The sequence below is a fragment of the Pleurodeles waltl genome, chromosome 1_1, assembly GCF_031143425.1.
Source record: "Pleurodeles waltl isolate 20211129_DDA chromosome 1_1, aPleWal1.hap1.20221129, whole genome shotgun sequence".
In the NCBI taxonomy this organism is placed as follows: Eukaryota; Metazoa; Chordata; class Amphibia; order Caudata; family Salamandridae; genus Pleurodeles; species Pleurodeles waltl.
In genome coordinates this window covers 67004721-67030127 of record NC_090436.1, presented here as the reverse complement: position 1 = coordinate 67030127, position 25407 = coordinate 67004721, and the positions used below count along the sequence as shown (strand labels likewise).

General features: G+C 47.7%; 1 protein-coding gene across 2 annotated transcripts in view; it reads left to right on the top strand.

Annotated features, from left to right (window-relative positions):
* The window catches only part of LOC138265915 (3-galactosyl-N-acetylglucosaminide 4-alpha-L-fucosyltransferase FUT3-like), a 43556-nt gene extending 19388 nt beyond the window's left edge, over positions 1 to 24168 (top strand). For both annotated transcript variants that reach the window (XM_069214141.1, XM_069214229.1), the window contains exon 2: positions 22857 to 24168. In XM_069214141.1, coding sequence (XP_069070242.1) covers positions 22870 to 23958 — 1089 coding nt within the window. In that variant the 5' untranslated portion in view covers positions 22857 to 22869 and the 3' untranslated portion in view covers positions 23959 to 24168. The remainder of the gene's footprint in view (positions 1 to 22856) is intronic.
* Positions 24169 to 25407: the final 1239 nt, after the last annotated feature.

The following is a 25407-nucleotide window of genomic DNA, read 5'->3' as shown; positions in this document are numbered from 1 at the left end:
AATAGCCTGAGGCCATTGGAGTGCTTTACTTGAGAACCAGATTACATTACACAGGGTCAGATTTTTTTTTTCTTCCAGCAGCTCTGGTCATTAGGCCACATCTCCCCCCCTCGTGCATTTGATGTTTATTTCTTCCATTAAGCATGTTTCAAAGTGCTTACATATTGTGAGATCAGTGGCATTTCGGGGCGGACAGTTCCCATGAGAAGCTGGCCTTTTTCTAGAGTGGTATATTGAGCAAAAACCGATGTGGACGAATGTGGCCTGAGTGATTGCCAACTGCTGAGATTAATTCAAGCATTCCATCTATTACTTTGTTGTTGTGGTCAATGGACAGAGGAACAGGAAAAATGTGATTTGCCCAGAGTGAAACAATTTGGTAAAACAGTAGACTTGAGAGTAGATCACAATGCTACTTGCTTTAAAAGCTATACACATACTTCCATGCTGTATTTTAGGAGTATACCATGAGACTAGTCACTTACTCCCCTCCTGCGTAATAGCCAGTCTATTTTTTAAACACACACTAGCAGCTTGTACACTGATTCCAGTTACTCCCAAACTTTCCAAAAGGAAGCAGAGGTAGTTGTCCAAGAGCTCGCGATTTGGCTAAATGGGAGACAGGGATTAAAAGCCATGTCTTCAAGGGTATAGCGTACCTTAGTCACTAATGTTAGGTGAGAGTGAGTCTGTGATTTCCCAACAAGCAACATGGTGTACCCAACTGAAAAGGATAGGGAGGCTGGGGCCATTGGATGGGGGGGTAATTGACAGGGTTAGGAATGTTAGTTTTGATTTATTTAGAAGAGTAAGGCCAGTCAACGCAGGGCATCAGTGAGACGTGTTGCCCTCTGCAGGCCAGTTCTTCTGCACAGCTTTGTCATAGAGAGTGGCATGGAAAACAAACCAAGCACCAACCCAGACATGGCATCAGCAAACCAGGCTTAGGGAGGGCAGTGGGAGGTGGCCTAGCATAGCCCTGTCTCCAGAGCAGATCATGCTTGACCATGCTTAGAAGGACAGAAGGACCAGGGAGATGAGTCTAGGTAAAAGCTCTGAACCAGCATTAAAAGCTAGGAAATATCAAGCAATAACTTTTACTCTAAATCAGTTGAACACTGTGGTGAACGAGGCAGCAATGAACCAGACACTCCTTCTGTCTCCATTTTAATTGAAAATATACTAATGATATCACAAATTCAGAGGTATGAAGATTATGTGTGATGAATCGTGTGTCGTAGGAGAGTGTTGTTTGTTTCATTACACTGGGATGTGCAGTTGTCCATTGCTCGACTTCAAGTAGTTGTTAAGTTTTGTGATTTCTTTGCTTATTTTGTGGCTTCGATGCCAATCTATGAGTTTGTGACCATGGTAGGTTTAATTTAGCCTATTTTTGATGGCTCTATAAATGGGTGCTAGGACATGATTTGTCAATATAACTTGAAAGGATGTACCTTTGAGGCAGCAAACACTTATTAACTGTATTGTGTGGAACTCTACTGAGCATGTGCTGATGACAAGAGCTGACTAATCTGCACTGTTCTATGCATTATATGTAAGTGTTGCTTGACCGGGCCATGTTGTTTAGGTAGCAAACATTTAGCCAACTATAAAGGTTGGAGTAATTTTTAGTGCATGATGAGCTAGGAGCGTATGTCTAACTTGTACTGATGTTGGTGGATCATGTGCAAGTAAGGTTTAAACTGCATGTACTATTCAGCTAGCAAACACTGAGTCAACTGAACAGTTTGTAGCTGATTTATGTATATGATGGGTGTCTCCTCATCCACTTGCAATGAGGCATGCATAAAATTGGACATCACAGTGCATTATGCCAGTGGTTCCCAACCTTTTGACTTCTGTGGACCCCCACTTTTTCATCACTGGATCCCGGTGACCCCCACTGAATTATTAAGGGATTACGGGGACCTCCCACGGAGTCATTACTGAAGTCTGGGGACCTACTCTGTTAATATTATTTAATTTTTGAAGTAGTCGCAGACCCCCTGAGGAGGCTTCATGGACCCCAAGGGGTCCCCTAACCACAGGTTGGGAACCACTGCTTTATGCAAAAGAGCAGAACTTGAAGGGGAATAACATTACAAGGGGTAGATGGAACCATGTAGGAATACGTGAGACCAGTCTGAGGCAGGACAAAGATGGAAGACTTCATCTAAGGACGTGCGGTCTCCCACCACCAACCCCTTTGCAGCAGATTATTAGTGGTCTCCAGAGAGACGCAAAAGGAATGATGCAAGTGTAGGCAAAGTTCAGAACCAAAAAGGTCTCCGCTCTGATCTGTGGCTCAGAATGGGAGGACCATTCCTTTGCTGCCCTCCAACCCGATAAAGTGTCAGAAAAGTACTGGACTAGTGCCATCTCCCTCCACCTCACCCCCAAAACCACTACTCCGCACATATAAGCAACGCCAGTCAAACTTGTAGCAGGCCTGCTCCCAATACCCCCTCCCCTGCTTTGCACAGACAAAGCAAGACAGGGGAAACCCCCACACAAATGACAGGCAGGCATGCTAAGGAACCCAGTGGCAAAAGCATAAAAATGTCTGTGTGGTATTAAACTAATAATTATCATCTATATCAGTCTACAAGGTACTAGACTAATAATTACCAGCTATGTAACACTATACAAACTGTCTTTTTAGGCAAGTGATGATGTTTAGAATCACTTACTGAACCAACTACATATGTCTCAGAAGAATGACAGTCAAATCCTAGAGGATCAAACCTTATGCTTTCATTGTTGGGTGCAGCTGCGTGGGAGTTCAGCTCACTGAGCTATTGCACTGTACTTTAAACGTGTGTCCCACAGGTTACACAAGGATCTCTGCAATGAAGGCATTAACCCACTGAGCTTTGTTACCAAAAATACAAATCTGAGATCCTACACTACATTACAACCAGTGCAGATTGAACCTCCAAGCTGCTTTATAAGGAATAAAATCTGAGATTGTCCTTGGCAGTATTTTCAGGCCAAGTTAGGAATGGAAAATCATCAAAAGCTGGTATTTTTTACACTTTGAAATACAACTGTAAAACAACTACATGATGAAAACATGTCACAAATGTTCTGGAGCTGTCCAGGCTAATCTTAAATGATTTTAATGCATGTTGAGGCAGTATAGCCATGTAAAAAAATACAGAAAATTGTTTGGAAGCCTGTTATTTAAGTATCATCTTCTGGCCTTTCCAGAACCTCTAAGGCACGCAAAAAGGTGGCATCCCTTCTTCAAAGAAGACTGGGATGCCGACTTGGTGCTCATGGTCAGGGTCACCTCTGTAGACAGCGTTGGCTTTAGCGCTGGAAGTGCCCTGTGCGATATTCTTTTGTGGCATTCCCCTTCATGACCAACTCCTCGCATTGCCTCACTACCACCCTGCAAAAGTGCCCCTCATCTTACCATAGCCCTTCTCTCACATACATTTTATTTATTTTAAACCACTGGTTTTACTAATTCACTCAGCTATCCACATAAAATACAGATCTGTTCTTTGCAGCAGGCATATGAACTTTTTGTGCTACTATACGGCGAGTCAAAACTGCCACTATACAAAAATCCGATCTCTCTCTCTCAAGTGGGACCATTAATCACCAAAGTTATCTTGACATTTTTAATGCTGCCTAAAAGCTGGATGCACAAGGAACTTTGAAGCAGGTGTTTTAAATCATATATCATTGCTAAACACAGCGCCCCATCTGAGGTCAGTGGCCCACTCCAGGCTAGCACCCAATGCATCTTCACCGGTCGCACCACCCTAAAGCCTGACTGTAGAACCTGCATCCAGTTGTACCCATGGTACACCAGCAGATAGGTACCACACAGTGTGTTTGATTAATGCCTGTGAGACAGAGGGGCAGCTTGAGTGCTAGATTCCCTCCCTCAAAGAATATACGCAGCACTAAGTCAGCAGTGCAGGCATCCCTCACAGACCAGGTATAGCCAGTGAAGGTTTCCCAGCTGCCTACTACAGATTCTTCACATTCATCAGTTTCCATCATCATGGACCAGACACAGTGCAAGCTTCTCTCTATCACCGAAGGCCTACAGCACACTATAAGCAGGGCGAGTTTCATCCTCACAGAACAGGTATATCACTGTATTATCAGTGCAAGAATACCTATAGCACTCCTTGAGTAACACAAGCTTCCTAGTGTCACAGAACATATAAAGCTCAGGAGCATTAATGAGGCTTCCTCCCTCATTTCTTATGAAAAGCGTAGTCTGCAGCAGCAATGCGAGCACCCTTACCCAGGGCCACTGCAGCAAGAGTGGGCCAAATAATGCAGCAGAGATTAGTAAATTATGCAGCAAGGAAAGGCATAATGTGGCACGTTTTGTAATAGTAGTACATTATTTCATCATTTTTAGGGTCGAGCGCAAGCGCTCTGGACCATGTTGTAATCTCTCTGTGGGCTTCTAACCACGCCTATGTCATACCCATTCATTAGTTTGTGGGCTTGCCTTTTAAAAATCGATTGATTCCATTTGTGAAAGGCATGCACATGTCATGCCTTTTCCGGTGTTTAGCCCTCCTGGAGCGCACCGGTAAACTACTGAAAACATACGAGGCTCTGTGTTTTCAGCTGGTTTCTGGAGTACTTTATCTTTTCATTTCCTCTGCAGCGTGATCTCGCTGGGTAGAAGTCAAGCACTTTGTATGACATCAACCCTGATACATGGATAATTGCACTTTTGCTGGTTACATGGATAACTGCACTTTTGCCAATACATTTCAGTGCAAGCAAACTTCTGTTTCCTTTTCTGTGTCTCCTTCACGCTCATGGCAGCCATCGGCTCACATTTGTGAAACTGTTTTACTTTTCATTATTAGTTTATGTGACAAGAAAAGTCCGGTAATGAGTTTACAACGCAAATAGCTCTAACTCGAGCAAACGCGAGACCCGTTGCATTGCAAATGCTTGTTAAACTTGGTAACACTGTCTGGGCATCGGCTGCACCTCATTAGTACCAGTTTAAAACCCAAATGTAATAATAAGCAACAGAAAGGTGACCAGTCCAGCTTTGCAATGGGCTTACCATTGCATGGCAACACGTGTCGCTGCATTTTTAGTAACTTTAGAACCATTTCAGTTAGAAATTTTTTTTTGTGAAAAATGCACATTACGTGGCAGATGATGGATTATGTGGCAAGTGTGGCAAATCCACAATGATGCGAAAATCAAAGTGGCCGCACAATCACAAAATTTCAGTGGCTCTGCCCTTACCTAATCAATGCGATTGTTTCTGCATTGGTGTGTAGATCAGTAAGTGCATTAGCAGATGAGAGGGTAAACAATTAAATATGAATGGGTAGAGCGGAGGGGTGAATAGCTGCATCCATACGTAGGGGACCGGATGTAGGAGTGGATGGGAGGATGAGTTGGTGGAATGCTAGATGTCGCTTTAATTTATATTTAGATGAATACTGATGTTGAATGGCAGATTTATGGAAGAGTAGATAAATGGACAATGTGTGTATTTTTTCAAGGATGGGCAGTTATCAGTTTATGGATGTATAGGTGGATAAATGGTAATTCTGTGTATGTGTTATAGGTGTATGGTTGTGTGCATCGGTGGGTGGATTACATGTGCATGTCCATGCCTAGATGGATGCATATGTGTATGGATGTCTGTAAATGACACTGGGGTTGCTCTTCTTATGCATATCCTAAGCTTCAGAAAGGGATTAGTGACCTTGCAGAGGATGCCGTGTCACTGCTGGGCAATGCAGCACGGTACATCACTGTGACCGAGCAGCAGTATCTTTGAGAATCACAAGACTTAGGTATCACATCCCAGCAGTGCTTAATTTGTAAATAAATACGTGCTGGTGTCTGCTGCATTTAAATGTGAGAGCAGGAATACTGAGGCAGTGTAATCCTGAATCCATCTCGGGCCTCTTTAATCCATTTACAGCCACTCCCTGCCCCTTCAGGTCACTCTGGCAGCTTTCTGCTTTCTCCCTTTGTGACGCTTTTTCGTTTTTCACTTCCTCCGTCTTTCCCATGTGTGTCTTTTGCTCGCAGTAAATGCTTAAGTCAGACGAATAAGCGCCGGGCCTCAAAAATAAGTGCCAGTGCTCAGCACCGGAAAAATTAAGCACAAATTAAGCACTGCATCTCAGTGATAGAAGATTCTGAGACCGACAAACACAACGTCCTGATAGGACACTGGTGCTCCTCCGCCGCTGTCTGTACGGCAGAGATGGTGCAGAAATAACAGCGACGAGGCTCCTCAGAATGAGGCATAACATGTTGTGCCACTTCAAATAAAACCAGGTGACAGGTACGTTCCAGCTCAAAGATCACACGCAACTGTGGCCCTAGTGGGAGAGTTATCCACACATTCTGAGATGACATTGCATTTATTATTACAGCACCTAAGAATGACACTGCATGAAGTATTTCAAATTCTATTTTTTTTTTCAACTAAGCAAATGTGACCAGAGTGTTTCTGTCCGTGCTGTGATTTTGTACAAATACCACAGACCTGGACCGAGCTGCCCCTGTCACTCTGTACAAACAGATTTGTGATGGTTCTCTAGAAGTTTTAGGAAAGGGGGCCTTGCAGTGCTGGGGCTTCGACGACCCGATTGCCTGCTGAAATCCCCGGCACACACATCCTGTATCCGATGCTTCTCATAAACAAGGGCGAATTTGTCTGGGTGAAAGCCAGTGCAGCAGCGGGGGACACCGTATTTACAGACGGGATGCTTGAGCACTACGTCACAAGTGCCTGAGTACCACACCCAAGGCCTGACTTGGGCGCCAAACTCCTACGTAGCGCATAGTTTGGGTCACTGTGGGCTCCTCTTCCCGGGCAGCGCACAATGGTGTGAGTGACAGGCAGGGGCTAACACCAGCTCCACGCCCTGAGCCCAGGGCCCCGCGTGCGCATCGCACACACCCTATTGGGTGCTCTCAGCTTCCCAGCCCTAATATGTGTGTTGATGTCACCAATAACTTAAGTTATCCTTAATAGCAAAAGCATACTTGTTTAGCCTACGGGTGCAACCTCAGTCAATTTTAAAAGTACATATTAGTACAACACAAAAATATGTTTTATTTGGAAATCGACTGTGTATTTTGTAGAGCCGGTCCCTCCTAAAGAGCTTAACTCAATATATTCCTTGTCATCAAATCTTCCCTGACAAAATTATCACATTGTTATCTTTATAGAAATCATGATTGTTCACAGCATTAGCATTATTGGAAAAGTCTCTGCCCATTTGCTACAAAAAAATTACCACACTATGGGGGTCATTCTGACCCTGGCGGCCGGTAACCGCCAGGGTCACCGACCACGGGAGCACCGCCAACAGGCTGGCGGTGCTCCCAAGGGCATTCTGACCGCGGCGGTTCAGCCGCGGTCAGAAAGGGTAAACCGCCGGTTTACCGCTGCCCCTTTGAATCCTCCATGGCGGCGGAGCACGCTCCGCCGCCATGGGGATTCAGACACCCCCTACCGCCATCCTGTTCATGGCGGGAAACCCGCCATGAACAGGATGGCGGTAGGGGGTGCCGCGGGGCCCCTGGGGGCCCCTGCAGTGCCCATGCCAATGGCATGGGCACTGCAGGGGCCCCCGTAAGAGGGCCCCACAAAGTATTTCAGTGTCTGCTTTGCAGACACTGAAATACGCAACGGGTGCAACTGCACCCGTCGCACCCCTGCAACTACGCCGGCTCAATTCTGAGCCGGCGTCCACGTTGCAGGGGCATTTCCGCTGGGCCGGCGGGCGCTCTTTTGGAGAGCGCCCGCCGGCCCAGCGGAAATGTTTGAATGGCCGCCGCGGTCTTTTGACCGCGGTGCGGTCATTTGTCGGCGGTACCTTGGCGGACGGCCTCCGCCGTCCGCCAAGGTCTGAATGACCCCCTATATCACTTTTATATGTGACTGTTTCATAAATGTGTATTAAAAAAGGAAGTTGAGAATTAAAAGATGATTAACGTTTAGGTAGACACAATTCCTACGTGGCTCCGATGGAAAAGTCTCTCACATGGTGACAAACGTGTATCCCCCCCCCCCAGTGCCCCAGCTGCAATCTTGGGTACCTGGTGTTGATTTTTGTTGTCATGGGCAAACACGGACCATGGGTGTGTGTCGTGACTTAGGCTGGTCTCCCAGATTGCAGTCTTCTTGGAGTGGGAGTGGAGCCCATGTGCTACCTTCATAGTAGTGAAAGGCCAAGGCCTATGTCAGGAGTTAGCACGAGTGTGGTGGTAGCAGCATACCGTGTAGTGGTCAGAAGTGAACAGGTCCTTTTTACCTGTGTCACTGGAGTGAGGCCCACAGGTTCACTCAAGTAAAGTTCCACTGCTGTGTGCTTAACTCTTTTTTGGCCTACATCAAGTTAGAATGTAGTTCTGTGCATATGGGTTGTATGCATGTGTTGGGTATATGGGTGCCTGTGATTGGTACAATGCATGGTAGATTCCGGGTTCCATTTTGGGACACCCAGGGCTGACTGGAGAAGCATTAGGTAGCAGAGGAAACCCCCACAGACAGTTTTGTGGATTGCTGCATTCCTGTGAGCTGGGTGAGACACACTTGAGAAGAATAGCCAGGCTTTTCAGTACACTTCCCTGGGTGCTCTTTCATTCAGAGAGAGAATACTGGAAAAGGACCTGGGCACATCTAAGGAAGAAGATGTTGCTAATACGAGAATCATAAATAGCAGGGTTGAGGGCCCTGGGGCAATGTTTTCATCTGCATATTACTGTGGCTGACATTGAAACTCTAGCCTCCCCCATGGCCTGTTTTGTGGGGCTTTGGAGTTGCTGCTGCTGTGACATACTGCTTTCTGGAGGAAGGGCAGATCAGAGAAGAGGGCACTTCCAGAGGAAGAAGACCATCCACAGAAGCTTCAAAAACTCAGACCCCTAAATCACATTTCATGTCTGGATATGGCCTATAAGAAGGGTAGCTCCAGCCCCCAAACTTGTCAACTGTCTAGCAGCGTGTAGGGCTGTGGGAAGAAGAGAAGCTGTGCACGGTTTCTGCCTGTGACCAAGACTGCAGGCTTAGGCCTGTCACTCTCCCGACTGGTTAAGGGGACATCACCCATTGACTCCCATCTCCGGAGTCTGAAACACCAGTGCCTGCCTGCCTGCCAAGAGCAGTGTGAGAAATTTGATTATTGATAGAGGGGGGTTAGAATCCTACTCAAACAACAACCACAATCCTTGTCAGGGTGAAAGTCAAAAGTCACTAAATGAACCTGTGCTTAATCTTCTGGTAGCTTGGCATGAAAGCAATCAAGGATAACTTGGTGACAATTTTTGGAGGCAATTTGTAAAGTATCATATAGCACTCAAATAGTAATAAAGCCAAAATACAACATATGAAAAATCCCTATCCAATTTAGAAAAATAGAATACATTTTACTAAATAAAATGACATAAAAACAATTAAAACCAATCAGTAGGATTTGTAAAGTTTTTGTAAAAAATAGCACCTAAAAAACTCAAAGCTCCAACCACAGGTATCTGGTCGCTTGAGACCGGGGCAAAATCAAAAGTTAAAGCTGAAAGCCATGGAGCATGGGTCTGATACACAAGGTGTATTGGGCCTCGCCTTGGCTCACCTTTGACGTTAGAAGAAATGTAGGAGAAAAGTCCAAGAGAAGGTAGAGTTCAGCGGGCCAAGACAGCAGGCTGTGCTCATGGAAGAGTTGTCATTGATCGGGAGCCTGTTGCCGTTGAGCCTAGTGAAGATTTTTGCCTTTCGGCTTAGACAACTTTTTGGAAGTTAGAATCCTCCAGAGGGATGAAGCTGCAATCCGAGGCCGCAGAAGGCTTCATGAGGCAGAGTTGTATTTAATGTACAGGCCCTGTGTACATGAAGTACCATATAGTAAGGACCTATAAGTAAAATAATATGACAATCAGGTGTAAGCTAATTGTACCATGTTTTTGGGGGAGAGCATATGCACTTTAGCCCTAGGTAACAGTGAATGAGGAATAACCATTACTGCTAGTGAAGGGCAGTGGCGCTCAGGGACCTGCGTATTGAACACTAGAGCCGTAACCGCAGTGGGGCTTTGTATATTGTTTTTAAAAATTATTTCTTTATTTATACAAATTTGCACAAACCAACAATAACAGCCGCAAGAGCTACAGATATAACACAAGGAGTCCATAAGTGTGCGCACAATAAGATCCGGGATAACTAAAAGCAAAGTCTGAGGAAACAAGGATCCCAGCGAGGCCGGAACCCTAAGTTCAAGTACCATCCCATATACATGCCAATAGGAACGACATGAAGCACACCCCCCAGGGGGAATCTGAATGCAGAAGTTCTTGCGGTATAAACTAACAACAACCACAACAGCAGAAGGATGTAGGTGGCCGAGCAGACTCAAACAGCAGGAACGTCCACCAAACAGCATTCCCCACACGTGCAGGAGCAATACCCAATCCAAACAGTCATATGCGTGGCCTCGCACACGCCCCAAAAACTCTCTCAATTTAACCAGTTGATTCCAAAAAGGAGCGGAAAGGCACCCAAATGTCTCTAGGGCGAGAGCACGCCAAGGCCATCTCCCAAAAAATGGACAGCTGCTCCTGACAGAATGCGGCATCACGCAGCCAATCAGCCCTCCGCGGAGCCCTGTCCCACCCCCAGCAGATCGCCACTCTTCTCTTTGCCAGCAAAAGTAACATACCCACGAGGTGTCTCCAGTCCGACGGCACCCCGTCCATCAGGCCCAGCAATGCCACCACAGGAGAGAAAGGCAGATTCAAGCCAGCCATGCCGGCTATCACATGCATCACTTCACCCCAAAAGACGCGCACCTCACCACAAGTCCACGCCAAGTGCAGAAAATCAGCATCCGGAGCAAAGCAACGTTCACAGCGTGCATCGTCGCGCAACCCTATAGCCCGTAGACCGCGGGGATATAATATAATCCATGTAAGAATTTAAAGTGCATGAGCCGTAGTCTATAGTTGGGCGACAGTGCACAGCAGCAGCACAGCAGCTTCTCCACATAGCATCAGTAACCTCCTCCCCAACATCCCTCTCCCATTTAAACCTAGCAGCCTCCACCACCGCCCTCCGCTGCTCCTGCATGCACCTATACAATTTAGTAATAAGCTGACGCGGGGACTGCACGCGCCATAGTAGCTCCAGCGCCTGACAAGTTTGAGGCATAGTCGGAAGACCATTAAATCGTGCCCGGAGCATCGCGTATACCCGCAACAAATACAACTTATGCAACACATTATCAGCTCCATCACTTAGCGCCTCCTCTGGCGACCGCAAACGCTCATTCACAAACCAGTCCCCCAACAGAGACAACCCGGAAGCAGTAAGAAAATCCCGCAGCCGCACATCGCTGGACATTCTTTCATCTGCAACATCCAACACCGGCATTGTGGGCGCAAAAGGCTCACATCCATCCGACCATCGCAGCAGAGCGGCCCAAGCCCCAGAAGTGCACGCAACGGTGGCCACTCCCCTGGGGCGAATCCGGGTCATACATCCAAGCACCCTCGGCAGCCGGTCCGGCCACACCGCATCACTCTCAGCCACAAGATGAGGTAGATATTGCACCGGGCGGACCCAAAAGTACGCAAAATGGGCCTGAGCGCAGTAATAGTACAGCTCCAGATCAGGGGTGGCAAGCCCCACCAGCTCAAACAGCAGCGTCAGCTTCTCCCATGCGATCCTGGGCAGCCCGCCTGCCCACACAGCCGCACCAAAGCCGATCAAAGCCTCCGCAGGAAACTCATGGGCAGCACCAGCGGAAGGTTAACAAAGAGATACACTCAACAGGATAACGCGACGGAAAGCGCTCCGTACTACTAGTAAGAGGGAGCACCACCGACTTGGACGAGTTCATCACTATGCCAGAGTAGGTACCGAAGCGGACAACCTCAGTGAGCAAAATATCCAGATCCCCACTCGGCTCCCGCATATACAGTGCAATATCATCCACGTACATTGAGACCAAGATCGGACGCTGCCTAAACTGCAGCCCTCTATGGTTATGATGTTGCCGCAAATAGGCCTCCAGCGGCTCCACCGCGATAGCGAAAAGGAGCGGGGATAGAGGGCATCCCTGGCGAGTTCCCTGGGCCACCGGGAAGGGGTCCGATATGCATCCATTCAACCGGAGCCTCGCAACCGGATCCGAATATAGCAAGCGGATCAACCCTATAAAGCGCGCACTCAAACCAACCCTGCTCAGCAGCGCAAACAGATAGGGCCAGGACAGGGAATCAAACGCCTTTGTCGCATCCAAAAACCCTGCAGCAGCCTCATCTTCCGCCGCGAGGCTACCCAGCACCGCGAAGAACGTGCGCAAATTGTGCACTGTCGATCACCCCGGCACAAACCCAGACTGATCCGGAAGCACCAAACGCGACATCAACGGCTGCAACCGGAGCGCAATCAACTTGGCCAAGATTTTATTGTCAACATTAATCATGGAGAGCGGGCGGTACGAATCGCAGCTACAAGGATCCTTGCCTGGCTTAAGTATTGCGACGATCAGCGCCTCCCGCAAGGAGGCGGGGAGAGAGCCCGCATCCAACCCCTCAGCATAGACCTCCAACAGGTAGGGAGCCAGAATATCAGAGTACTCCTTATAAAAGGCAGGAGTCAAGCCATCTAGGCCCGGAGCCTTATCGCCAGGCAGTCCACTAATTACTGCCTTGACCTCCTCCACCGAGAAGGGCTCGTCGAAATAAGCTCTATGGTTGTCATCAAACCAGAGCAGACTGATCTCGGAAAAATAAGCCTGCGCCATATCAAGATTCGGTTCAGCAGGGGCCGAGTATAGATCCTCAAAATATCGTGCAAAGACCTGCATAAAACCGGCCGTTCCAGCCACCCGCTGACCCCCCTGCCCATCTATTTCAGTGACATACCCACTTGCTCAAGGCTTGCGCAGCATGTTCACCAGTGTACGACCCGCCCTGTCGCCCTCCCCATAACGCCAAACCCTGGCATATTTCCCCAGGAAACAAACCTCGCGATTGGAGCCTCTTCATATTGGGAGACCGCATCCCGCAAAGCCGCCACCATCTCACCAGCCCAGTCCATCACCAATATCACCTCCAACTCCACTATCTGAGGCTCCAGCTCAGTTAATTCACAACACAAGGCCTGAAGCACACCGTGCTGCTTAGAGAGGCACACCCCTCGAATAACCACCTTGAAGGCCTCCCAGAGCGTTCCGGCCAAACCCACCGACCCATGGTTCTCAGCAAAGAAATGCAAAATGGCTTCCTGAATCTCCTCGAGAAACACCACATCCCGAAGAGCTCCCTGTGGCAAACGCCAAGCAGACGCGACCCCCGGAATCCCAGGTATCGACAGCTGCAGCTTAACCGGAGAATGGTCCAAAAGGGTCCGGGCCAGATGCTCTACGGATTGCGTCCACTTCTCCAAGTCCCTATTTCCCAACCATCGGTCCAAGCGAGACCAGCTATTATGAACATAGTTAACGCACGTGCCCTCCCTCCGACCCCCATGCTTAGCTCTCCATAAATCAACCAAAGCACCATCACTCATCACAGTCTTCAGAGCAGCAGCAGCAACAGAGTGTCGAGGTCTAGTCGAGCTCTCCCGGTCCCTCTCTGGATCCAAAACCACATTGAAGTCACCCCCCCAGATCACAGCCCCACTGCCCAATGATTCCACCAAACGCCACACCTCACAGAAGAATCCAGGGTCATCCACATTAGGGCCATAAACTGACACCAACCGACAGGGCCTGTCCAGCAATGTCCCACCCAGCAGCACATATCGCCCATTCTGATCCACTATCACACAATGCTTACGCCATTGCAGCCCCTTACGCAGCAAAATCCCCACTCCTGTAGCGTAGCTCGAGAACACCGCTCCATGACACTCTCCAATCCACCCCGCCCTCAGCTGTTTCACCGTGTGCGCCTCAAGATTAGTCTCCTGAAGCAGACACACATCGATATGATGTCTTTGAATGTAAGCAGACATAAGACGCACCTTACGCTGATCATTCAGGCAACACACATTCCAGGTAAGGCAACTAACTGTGGTCATTGCCCCCAGCCTCATCACAACAGTGCTCCCATTCGTCCCGCCACAGAGCCGCCCGCCACCTCCTACCAGCCCCATCCAGCGCAACAAGACAGTAGTGAAAAATCCAAACTTCACGGACACAACAAACCAGAACCCAATTCCACCCCCACCCACGCAGACCCCCCAAACGGGTCAAAACAAACCCCCACCCTCCCCCCAACAGAGGAGATCTAAACCCCACAGCATAAGAAAAGGACTCATCCAGGGGTCGTAAGTCTAGCCATCCAGCCCATCCGAATAACAGACAGGCTAGAAAGGACTGGAATGGCTAGAATAAGCAGATAAACTGATACAGCAGCGCTGAAAGAGGAAGTCAGAGGCACAACCAGAGCGGCACCCAAAGGATTCAGGGCCAACCATCAACGCAACTTCAAGGCAGTCAATCAGTGTCACTGAGGTGTGCCCGCCCCGAGCTCGAAGCTCCAGATTGTTCAGCTGAAGAGCACCGAGGAAGCGTCTTGAAGAACTTGGCCGCCAACTTCGGATCCGTAAAGAAATGCAATGTTCCGCCATGTTGTATCCGAAGCTTAGCCGGGTAGATAAGCGAAAAACGAGCTACAGTTAGACTCAAAGAGCGCTTAACCGGCAGGAACACCTTACACGCCGCCTGCACACTCGGAGTGTAATCCGGAAAAAATTGCAACTCAGTGTTTCTGTACACCACCAGACGGCGGTCCCGAGCCAGTCGCAGCACAGCATTGCGGTCGCAATAATTCAAAAAGCGAAAAATAACAGGTTGCGGCGAGGTCCCAGGAGGGGGCCTAGGGCCCAGAGACCTATGACCCCTCTCCACCACCAGCATACGAGAAAGCTCACCTGGAAACAAATCAGCAAGCATTTTCTCCACAAAGTCTTCCATCCTACCCATGTCCGTGGACTCAGGAAGGCCAATCAACCAAACGTTATTACGCCGGGACCGCGCCTCCAAATCTTCATTCTTGTTCCTGATGACCTCCAGCACTCGCTCCATCTACAGCAAGCGCTCTCTCTCCCCGTGCCGCTGATCTTTCATCTCCGAGGTGCGCGACTCCAGCTGCTCAAACCGAGCATCATGCTCATCTACTCGAGCCCTGATGCGGTCCATCTGCACTGTCAAATGGTCCAACATGGCATCTATTTCAGCCAAGCTACTCTTGAGATCCATAAACATGGATTTAACCAAGACCCCAGAGGGCCCATCGTCCATCTGCACCTCACCAGACTGCAGCCCCTTCCGTTTACCGCCCTCAAAGGAAAGCTTGGCCTGTCGCTGCTCCGCCTTATCCATTGTGGCTTCTGCATGAAGCCCAGCGCTAGACGCTCCACCAGGCACCCAAAGGCAGACGGGCCCACAGCAGGCAAAAGACCAGCAGACGACCCTCAGAGTGGTCTCCAGCCACTGGTCAAAGCGCACCCGCCAACAGCTGCACTTCTCCAGAGGTAAGTGCCCAACAGCAGCAACGCCAGCAGTCGTCTCCTTAAATGCGCAGGAGCGAATCCGAATGCTCCCTCAGCTCTCCACAAGCGCCAAAAAGAAGGAAAAGAAAAAATCCTCCGCTGCCTCCAACAGAACAACAATGGGCAGCAGTAGTACAAAACGCCACTGCCACCTTTGGGCCCAAACAAGAAAGGGCCCCCGGCCCGGCCGGCGACAAGCGACTCCACTACCCCCTGCTGGCCCAGCAAGACTCCCCCCGGCCCGATCCGGCCGGCGACAATTGATTACAGGCTCCCCCAGCAGGGGCCCACCACCTGGAGTCCTAAGGCGAAATCACCCCTCACAAGGCCAAAAAAAAAGGAAAAGTAGGCCCCCAGCCGCACAGGAGGATCCCCTGGCCTTCAACTCATGGGGGCCCCCTCACCGCAAGGGCACCACCTGCCCTGCCAGCCACCTCCAAGTCGGCCCAGCACCACCGTCGGGCCAGCCACCTCCAGGGCGGAAAGGCCTCGCACCCGCGCCACGCACCGCCAGGGAGCCGCACGCCACGAGGCAGCCGCGCGGCACCAGGCCCAGCCCCAGCCCGGGCCTACAGCTTCACGGGGGGCCGCAGTCTGGCAAGACCGCCGATGGCCCCCCAAGCAGCACCTCCTCTCACCTCGCTCCGGCAGGGGCGCAGGGGAACCCCTACTCGGCCCTCACAACAGCCCGCGGTGACTCATCCAAGCCAAGCACGCTGCTCCCCCGCTGGCCAGACGCCGGCAGGGCCTCTGCCACCCCGCCGGCCCTCAGAACAGCAAGCCGGTGAATTCACGGAACGGGGGAAGCCCAGTCCAGTCAAAAAGGCCTCCAGCCAGGGGGAGCACCTCTAACGCCGCTGTATCAGGGGAAATAAAGAATAATAGCCCTAAGTCCGGCAGAGCCTCACGTAGTGACGGCCATCTTGCCGGAAGGCTAGCTCCGCCCCCCCTGGGGCTTTGTATATTGTTTGTGTGTGCCATATATCACTTTGCGTTCATATATAAATATTACTTTTGTCATCAAAGAAAGTATTTGACTGGACAGTCATTTATTGCTGCTATTTAATGTACTTTGAGTTTTAAGCTGGTGTTCCCCTCACTGTAACTACCTCCACCCTTCCTCCCTGAAAAGCCTTGAAGTGCTTCATCCACACTACCACTGAGAGTCAAGTGCTGAAGTGGTGCCTGGCCCAGTTGCTCAGGACCCATAGTAGGTCAGGCCTCAGGACACTGGAAGTAGAAGGCCTTGACCCCTACAGTTAGGCTCAATCGCTCCTGCTTGCCCTGTGGCCCTCTGAAAGGGGTTCTGACATACAGCTAATGCTTCATAGTTCCTCTTAATTTATTGTGTACAAAGTGGAGAGAATATGCTTGAAGCACTGGGTTAAAGTCCTCTCAGAACTTGATCTGACTGCTCTCTATATATCTTGCATATAACACCACTTTTTGTGATGTATTAAATTTATGTTCATAACTCATGTGTACTTATACAATTAACGATTGCTTAAGATATTGCCGATCAGAGTATTTTCTGTTATTGCCTCAAGAGTGGGTTTCCTCCTAGTTTTCTCCTGGTTCCAAAGACCCAGTTTGATTTTTCCTGGCCTAATCTGGATCACCCATTAGCATTATCGGGACTAGTTATTTTTGATTAATCCATGGATTTGCAAAATATTAAATACAGAGCACATGTACTAAGAGGCTTGTTTGCTTGTTTTTTGCTGCTTTTTTTTATCAGCTGGTATTGGTATGCTTACGGGTTGTACTTGTCTAGACAGCGTTGCTCTCAAATAAGCTCCCTAAACGAGTCCCAGGTAAGCAATGTTCCTTTCATATCATACAAGTGTGACAGCCTGGAGCAGGACCTGACTGTTATCAGGCTCTGACCCAGCAGAGAATGTTTTTTTTTTCGGGGGGCGTTCTACCCCATGCACCCCCATAAAGCTAGCTCCCTCAGTTTCTTCTGGTTCAACAGTACTAACTAGCCCATGGCCACTACACCACTACTGGGGTGAAAGTGGTTCTGGTGGCCAACGCGTCTCAGGTTTCTAAACCTAGGATAATCAGGACAGAAGGAGCTTGCTCAGCCCAAATTTCACCAAGGTGGGTCTGTGCCTCACTCCATCTATTTTAAGACCATGGCCACCATTTCAAGGTCTCTGAGTGATAAGAGCCTAATCTAGGACAGTTCTCTCCCATCGTGGTATGCACTCATAAGACCAATGGCACTGGGTCTGAAAGTCTACTCGGAGGGAGTGCTTCAATTTAGTCCTTGGGAAAGGGACAAAACAATATGGAGCCAGTGTGCTTCTTCCAAGCTAATACTCCACTACCGTCTTTTGCACTCCTATGACTGTTGATACTGGGTCTATTATGGTCACCTAATAGATGAGAGTACTTTTTCCAACAGTCCTTGTTACTCAATCTAGCCAGGTCTCCTCTTGGGTGGAGTTCTTTGCTGCATTCCTAGGTACTCGTAGGAGTCAGCTCACCTCACTTCGGAGATCACTTCACTGCAGTTGTTTGCACTCATAGGCCAAGAGGCACTGGGTCTGGTAGCCTCCTTGCAGGAAGTATTCACAAGCGCAGCAACACCGATAGAGGGTGAATCCTCAAAGCAAGTACTCCAACATCGTTATTTGCACGCATATGGCTAATGATGCTTGCTCACGTGAGGTCACCTGCTGGAGGAGAGAAGTTTGCTACAGTCCTTGATACTCAAGGGAGCCAGGTCACCTCCTAGAAGGGAGTACTTTGCAAGAGTCCTTCTTACTCATAGGAGTCAGGTTATCTCCTTGAGGGTAGTACTGTGCTACAGTTATTGATATAGTTGTCCCGTGAGCTTCTCAAAACAGATTACTTGGCTACAGTCCTCTACACTCATAGCTCTAGTGACAGTGGGTCCTAGAGCCTCATTGCAGGGAGTACTATGGTACTCATATGAAACAGTGAAGAGGGGTCAGGGTGCCTCCTTTCTGGGGCATACTTTGCACAGTCCTTGATTTTCAAAGAAGTCAGGCTCAGACCACTGCCTTGAGGGGATTACTTTGCAACAATCCTTGGTACTCAGCTGAAGTAGCAATGCTGATTCAGGTCACACCTTAAAGGGAAGCACTTTGTTACACTTCTTTATACTCATATGAGTTAGGTCACCTTCTTCGAGGGAATACTTTGCTTCAGTCATTGATACTGATAGGAATCAAGTCACATCTTCGAGCAGGGTACTTGGCTCAGGTACTTTGTACTCATATGTCTAGTGATCCTGGCTTTGGGAGCTTTCTTGCTGGCTACTTAGATACAGTCTTTAATACTCTGGAGATGAACTTAGCTTAGCTCACGCTCTCTACAACTGAGACATCACCTGCTGAGAGGATTGGTCAGGAGACCGCATACTGCTAAAAAATTACTTCCATGACCCACAGTTCATGGTAGGTTTTGTTTTCTGGAGTCACTTATCTTTGGATGGTGGGGAATCCCACAGTATGTAAAGTCAGGCAATAGGCTGCCATTCTGTAGAAACACAAAAGGGTGATGGGGGGAGTGCTGAAACATTTCAAGCACTCACCCCCAGTCACAGATCTGGGTTTAATTCATTGTTCTTTTGCTCACCACACCACCCCATCATTGGACCCAGCCGTACTCAAATCAGTCTTGAACCTGTTCTCCATGGGAACAGTCCAGACCGAACTGCCAGGCCAGGTCCTCCACGGGAGAATCACTGCCGCTCTCATGTTTGGGCTACCCATACACACCACCGTAGCACAGTGGCTGACATTTATTAGTGATATCAAACTCAGAACAAGTGATAAAGAAAAGAAGATACAAATGTATGCAATTGACCAGAGACCATCCCGGTGTATTAACAAAAAAATAAGGTGACTGGGTGATTATCAAGTAATCCCAATGAAAGAAAGCAAACACTCTATATGATAGCGAGCCTGTGGAAGTGATGGAATAGAAGGGGAAGCCATCATGGTCACAGCTTACTGTGCAGGCCAATCCATCCCACAAAACATATCCCAGGTAAAGCCCATCACATCTTGTAAACTCGTGGGAGAATAAAAGGAAGATAGGGTTTGGAAGCCCAAGGCTCACAAAGAGTGATGAAAGTTGAGACAGAGATGGGAGCAGGAAGAGAAAACAGATCATGCGTAACTTAAGGAGACTGGGATGCACCACCACCAGACTTAAGGGAACATCACAATATATATTCTGAGCATAAGACGGGAGGAGGCGTGGAGTTGGATATTGAACTCTGAAGGTATAGGGCGTAGGTTGGAAGTCACCTGACTATAACTGACACCTTACTCACCTTGGTAGAGGTGAGTGCAGTAATAGACAGTAAGTGACGTAAGCATCGGCAAGGAGAGGACTTTGCCTTTTGACCATTGATAAGGGAGTTTCAGATACCTGCGGACTGGAGATCATCTTTAAATGGAGCTGCGACAATTAATAAAGAATTGTGGCCTCCCCTGACATATTTTGTCATCTTGTGGGCTGTATCCAACATCCTTGGTGGTACCTAACAAAAAGATGCGAGATCTATATTCTTGCATATATATTGTATATATTAGCAGCACTTATTAGTTTTTTCATTTATCACAGAAACACTCAATATTTAAAAAATCATAACTACATAATTAGTAAATTGCAGTTAATTCCAAAAGGTACTAGCTGTTCAGGCTCTGGCAGTATTGGGCGAGTGAATTTTTGCAGGGTAATTTCCCATCACAATGTTCAATAGCACTGGCTTCTGGTGCATCAGCATACTTCTTTCAAGGCCTGTGAAGTTTATGGGTCTGTATCTCCCAGTTTCTCAAGTAATTCATCTCAATGTGTGAGTAGCTGTATATATTTGTCATAGAGACGAAGAGGGATTCTCATTGCCAGGTGACATTAGATACCACTGCTTTAGTGCCAGAGAACTTATACACATTATGCTCCTTACTCATAGCTCCCAATTACATTATTTTCCAGATTGGGACATGGAAGTCTAATCCTGGATTAGACCACACACGGCTCAGAACAAAATGGAATATGAAAACTCGATCAACTTCTTATCATATAATTTTAGGTATATTCCAATTTTTGTTCTTTCCATAAACCTTAACTCATATACACCCATCCAAAGAAACGTGTTGGCTGGATCTAACACAGAATGCAACAAACATGATTGGGCATAACTTTGTTACTGGAGAAAATGAAATAAAAGAACATCTGGAGATTCAATGCTTTATCACTCATGGACATTCAGTTGGTAAAATATATTGCGGTGCAAATATTCCATATATATATTACCTACTGTCGCCTGCTAGTAGGCAGTTATAGTTAGGACCATTTTTTCCATAGACAGAGCTATTTTAGTTTTGCCAATAACTTTGGCTCAATTCAGTCAGTTCAGCTGCTGTGTTGAAAGTTTCCCCTACCAACCCTAAGGACCGCCACCTCCTTGGGGCTAAAGAATCAATTAATGCTTGGGGCCTGCACGGCCTCCCCGCAGCCCCAGGGACCACCACCTCCTCAGGGCAATTCATATTAAGGGGGGTGCACAAGGGCCCCCCGCAGCCTCAGGGACTGCCACCCTTCCAGGGCTGAAAAAAGATAAGGAAGGGGATTCATTGCGGTCCCCAGATCCTGGGGACCAGAACCTCCCTGGGAAAATTTCAAATCTTGGAGGGGGGCACGCGGCCCCCTCAAGGAGCCAAAAATGGCCCTGGGGACTGCTACTCACCAGGAATGGTTCCTGCTATGTCCTGGGGTTCCCACCCCCAGGACATAGCTGTTTGCTCTGACTTGGTGGAAAAAAGCTCTGACTTGCTGGGAGCGGAGGTTTCCTCTGTTTCCCTGCCCATAGACATGCGGGCAAGGAAAAAGAGGAAACTATTGCTCTCACAGACAGGGAGTTGCATATTTGGCAGCTCTCTGTCTCTGACAGCAATGCCAGCTCCCGCAAGAGGCAGGGAGTGGGCTGGGACCGCAGGGGCCTTGAGGCTCCCCGTGGTCCCATTGCACACTGGGGGCCCTGGGCCCAGGACAGCTGCTCCCCACCCCAGGGCTGAGATTGGAGCCAATTATTTTTTATTAAGGCCGAGACCCAGGGGATGAAGTCCCTGGGCCCAAAATCGGCCAGGGGAGGGGGTGCACGTACCCCCCACCCCCTAAAGTTTTTATAAAGTTGGGTCCCAGAGGATGGGTCCCCAGGGCCGAATTTGGCTGGGAGACAGGGGCCTCATGGCCCCCCTCCTCCATTTATTGAAGCCTGGGCCCTGGGGAATGGAGTCCCCAGACCTTTTAAATGGCAACCACACCTTTCTGTTCAGGTTGTGGACAGCCAATTAGAGCGCTTCTATCCGCGCGTGCATTCACAAATATTCTCGAATATTTGCAAAATATTTGCGCTTCTAGATATGCAAATTTGGATTTTCCTTAATTTCTCATAAACTACTGAACAGATTTACACCAAATACCCAAAAGCGTAATCTACGTACCAAAACCTACTTTTCTCTCAAATTTGGTGTAATTCCATCCAGCAGTTCGGGCTATAGTTATGATCAAAACTCCTAACAGAATTAACATGGGAAACACATGTTTTTTGACCCTCCACCCTTTTTCTCAGCCCCCCGCTTGGTGAATCACCCCAAAACTGTCCGTGTGCAAGAATCACCAGCATACTTTTTTGGGGAGAATTTCGTGAACATTCATCAAACAGTGCCAAAGATATAGGCAAGTCAAACTGCAAAATGTTATTTTTTTCTCGAATGACTGTTTTTTCACAGCACACACACCTTGCGTTCATGCAAGTTAATGAAGGAAACTGGTTGGTGCCAAAAATGTATTTTGATGTGATATTATCTGTGCAACCCAGCCTCCCTGTGATGCCTCATCAGATTTTTTTTCATGCAAGGTGCACATTCACTTAAAAATGTACACAAAATCAATTAATGTGAATTTTCGAAAATAATGTTCTGATTTTCATTTAACATGAAATTCAGGAATTTCTGAGATTTCACCAACATAACTTAAATTTCTGCTAGGCATAGTTTTTTAGGGACACTCATAAAAAGTGTGCTTTTTGTTCCACTATAAAAGACATCACTTAAGGTGTTCATCCTTTTCCAATGGTGAGAAGTCAGTCTCATTGCCTAACCACAGGGTATGAAGTCTTGAGTCCTCTGCACCACCATTTTTACCTGGTACAAAATTGATAAATGTGGTTTTGTATGAAGATATATTCCTAAAGCTCTGCATAGCTCCAGTATAAACTAATATGTCTCCTACTTTGTGCTGTTGCATTGCAATCACTAATATTGTTTGTTCTCTTGTTACTTCACAGCGCTTGGTACGCCATGGTGAACTATTTTATGAAGGTGACCTACATATTCGTCCCAATTGTGACTGGTCTTTGGTACTTCATCTACTTCTCAACCTTCACAGATGTGAAACCAATAAAAGTTAAAATGGCTGACCAGCTTCTCCTTCAACACGAGTCCACTGCAAATCCCCAGAATGCATCCCTTTCCCCTGCTGGAAATAAGCAGACTGAACTGGTAATCTTGCTCTGGACGTGGCCTCATGATTACAGATTCCCCTTGGACAGGTGTTTGCCTCAGTATGGCATTTCTGGCTGTCACCTAACGGCAAACCGGAGCAGGTATAAGCACGCGGATGCAGTGGTCATCCACCACAGGGACGTGAGCTCCAACATCTCACTGCTTCCTCAGCAGCCAAGGCCACCACACCAGCTCTGGATATGGTTCAACTTGGAGCCACCTATTCATCTGAGCAACCTCCATTTAATGGATAACTTGTTTAACCTAACCCTGTCCTACCGCCGGGACTCGGACATCTTTACCCCATACGGCTGGATGGAAAATGTAAGTGAGCCGGAGAATTTCACCATACCTATAAAATCTAGACTGGTGTCTTGGGTGATCAGTAACTGGAGACCAAGCGACAAGCGAGTGGTATATTACGAAGAGCTTCGGAAACACATCCAGGTGGATGTTTTTGGGAGGGGGCACATGCCCATTCCAGATAGCAAGCTCTTGACCACTATCATCAGCCAATATAAGTTCTACTTGGCCTTTGAGAACTCCCAGCATAAAGACTACATCACTGAAAAGGTCTGGAGGAATGCCTTTGGTTCAATGGCTGTGCCTGTGGTCTTGGGTCCTCCTCGTGCCAACTATGAAGTCTTCCTTCCAACAGATTCCTTCATTCATGTCGATGACTTTCCTACTGCACAAGACCTGGCTGCTTACCTTCTAGAACTGGATGCGGATGACGAGCGGTATGCAAGCTACTTCAGTTGGAGGATGCAACTTCAGCCAGTATTGAAAGTGTCCTGGATCACCCATTACTGCAAAGCATGCCGCGCATTGCATCAGAAACACTATGAGAAGACTGTGCCTAGCATTGAAAGATGGTTCATCTAATTGCATTTTCTAAAAGTCCACAGGGGATGCAATCTGTTGGAAAGTTCCAACTAACACACATAGTTGTTCAGCTCTGAGCCTGTGAGTGTTTTCATTACTGTGGAATTTGTACATTAATTGCACCCTCCTGAATGAATAAAGTATAACTCAAACTGTAAAAGAGATGGCCTAAAAACATCATGGCTATGTAATAAATGTCTAGGGGGCGGAGTCTCTTGTTCATGAGGATGAATACTTTAAGGCAAGAGGTCGGATATATCATTTTAAAAAACTGACTGCAAAAGTTAAACATGAATAAAAATAGAAACAATAATGAAAAGGGCACCCACTGCAACTATAGACATAGATTCAAGTTGGCTGCCTCGTGGTGTTCAGCTCATTCGTTTGAAACCATTTTTATGCACGTCATTAATGATCTTCTGAGAAGTGGTCTCGAAATTCTCCACAAATGACAACAAAATATCACGGGCCTATCTCCTCATGTGCCTATTGCCATTCGGGGTGTAAATATCAGTAGTGCAGCAGGCACAGTTGCACCGGGGCCTCGGGTATTAGGAGTTCAATAAATTATAGTTAATTATAGTTATGGGGTGTCCTACTACCGAACTAGTGGGCAGGGTTCACGTGCATGCACCCGGCCCACGACACCCCTGCTACATCACTGATTACAATGTGGTATTAAGGTAGGTGAGACAGCCACGAGTGACCAGGAGAAGAAGTCATCATCCATTTACTTGTGTTTGAAGCAAAGCTGTAGCTGTCCCATGATTGACATTAGACAACAGGTAATCATGTGCCCTTCAAGCAAAATAAGGTTTGCTTCTAAACTGTTCAGGAGAGGCAGTTCTGGTCATGCTGGAGTTGTTTTTGGCAACCTTTATTTATGCATATTAGCTGAAATAAAAGATCAAGAAAAAATATACAATAACAGAACTGGTAATAGAATGGGAATAAATGGAAGAGGGCGGAGGTATACAGTTGAGGTTCATCAGTCAGCGTGGGTCAAGCTACAGCCAATGGAAGGAGACTCGACAGTGCAACCAGGGAAGACGAGATGGGAACAGCTACATCAGGGGCGAACATTGGAGAACCGGCGCTCACTTATGTGATCCACTGTTTTTCACTCTAATATCCATCAGGGTGCTCAGAGGGAGGATGCCCAACCTACACCCTCTAAAAACCCGCTGGGGTTATAGCAAATCTCAATGCCTCAAGCACACGCCAAAAAGTCCAAAATCTGAATTTTCTTGCAGCAAACACCAACAAGCATTTGCAATGCAACAGGTCTCGCATTTGTGAGAGTTAGAGCTATTGGTATAGTAAATGACAGCGTCTTTTTTCTATGCGCTTAGGTTGGGGATGTCTATTGAGTCAGAGCATACCAGCATTTGCAATTAAGGCAAACGTTCCTAAAGAAACTAAAGTGCACATTTCAGCAAATGTGTGATG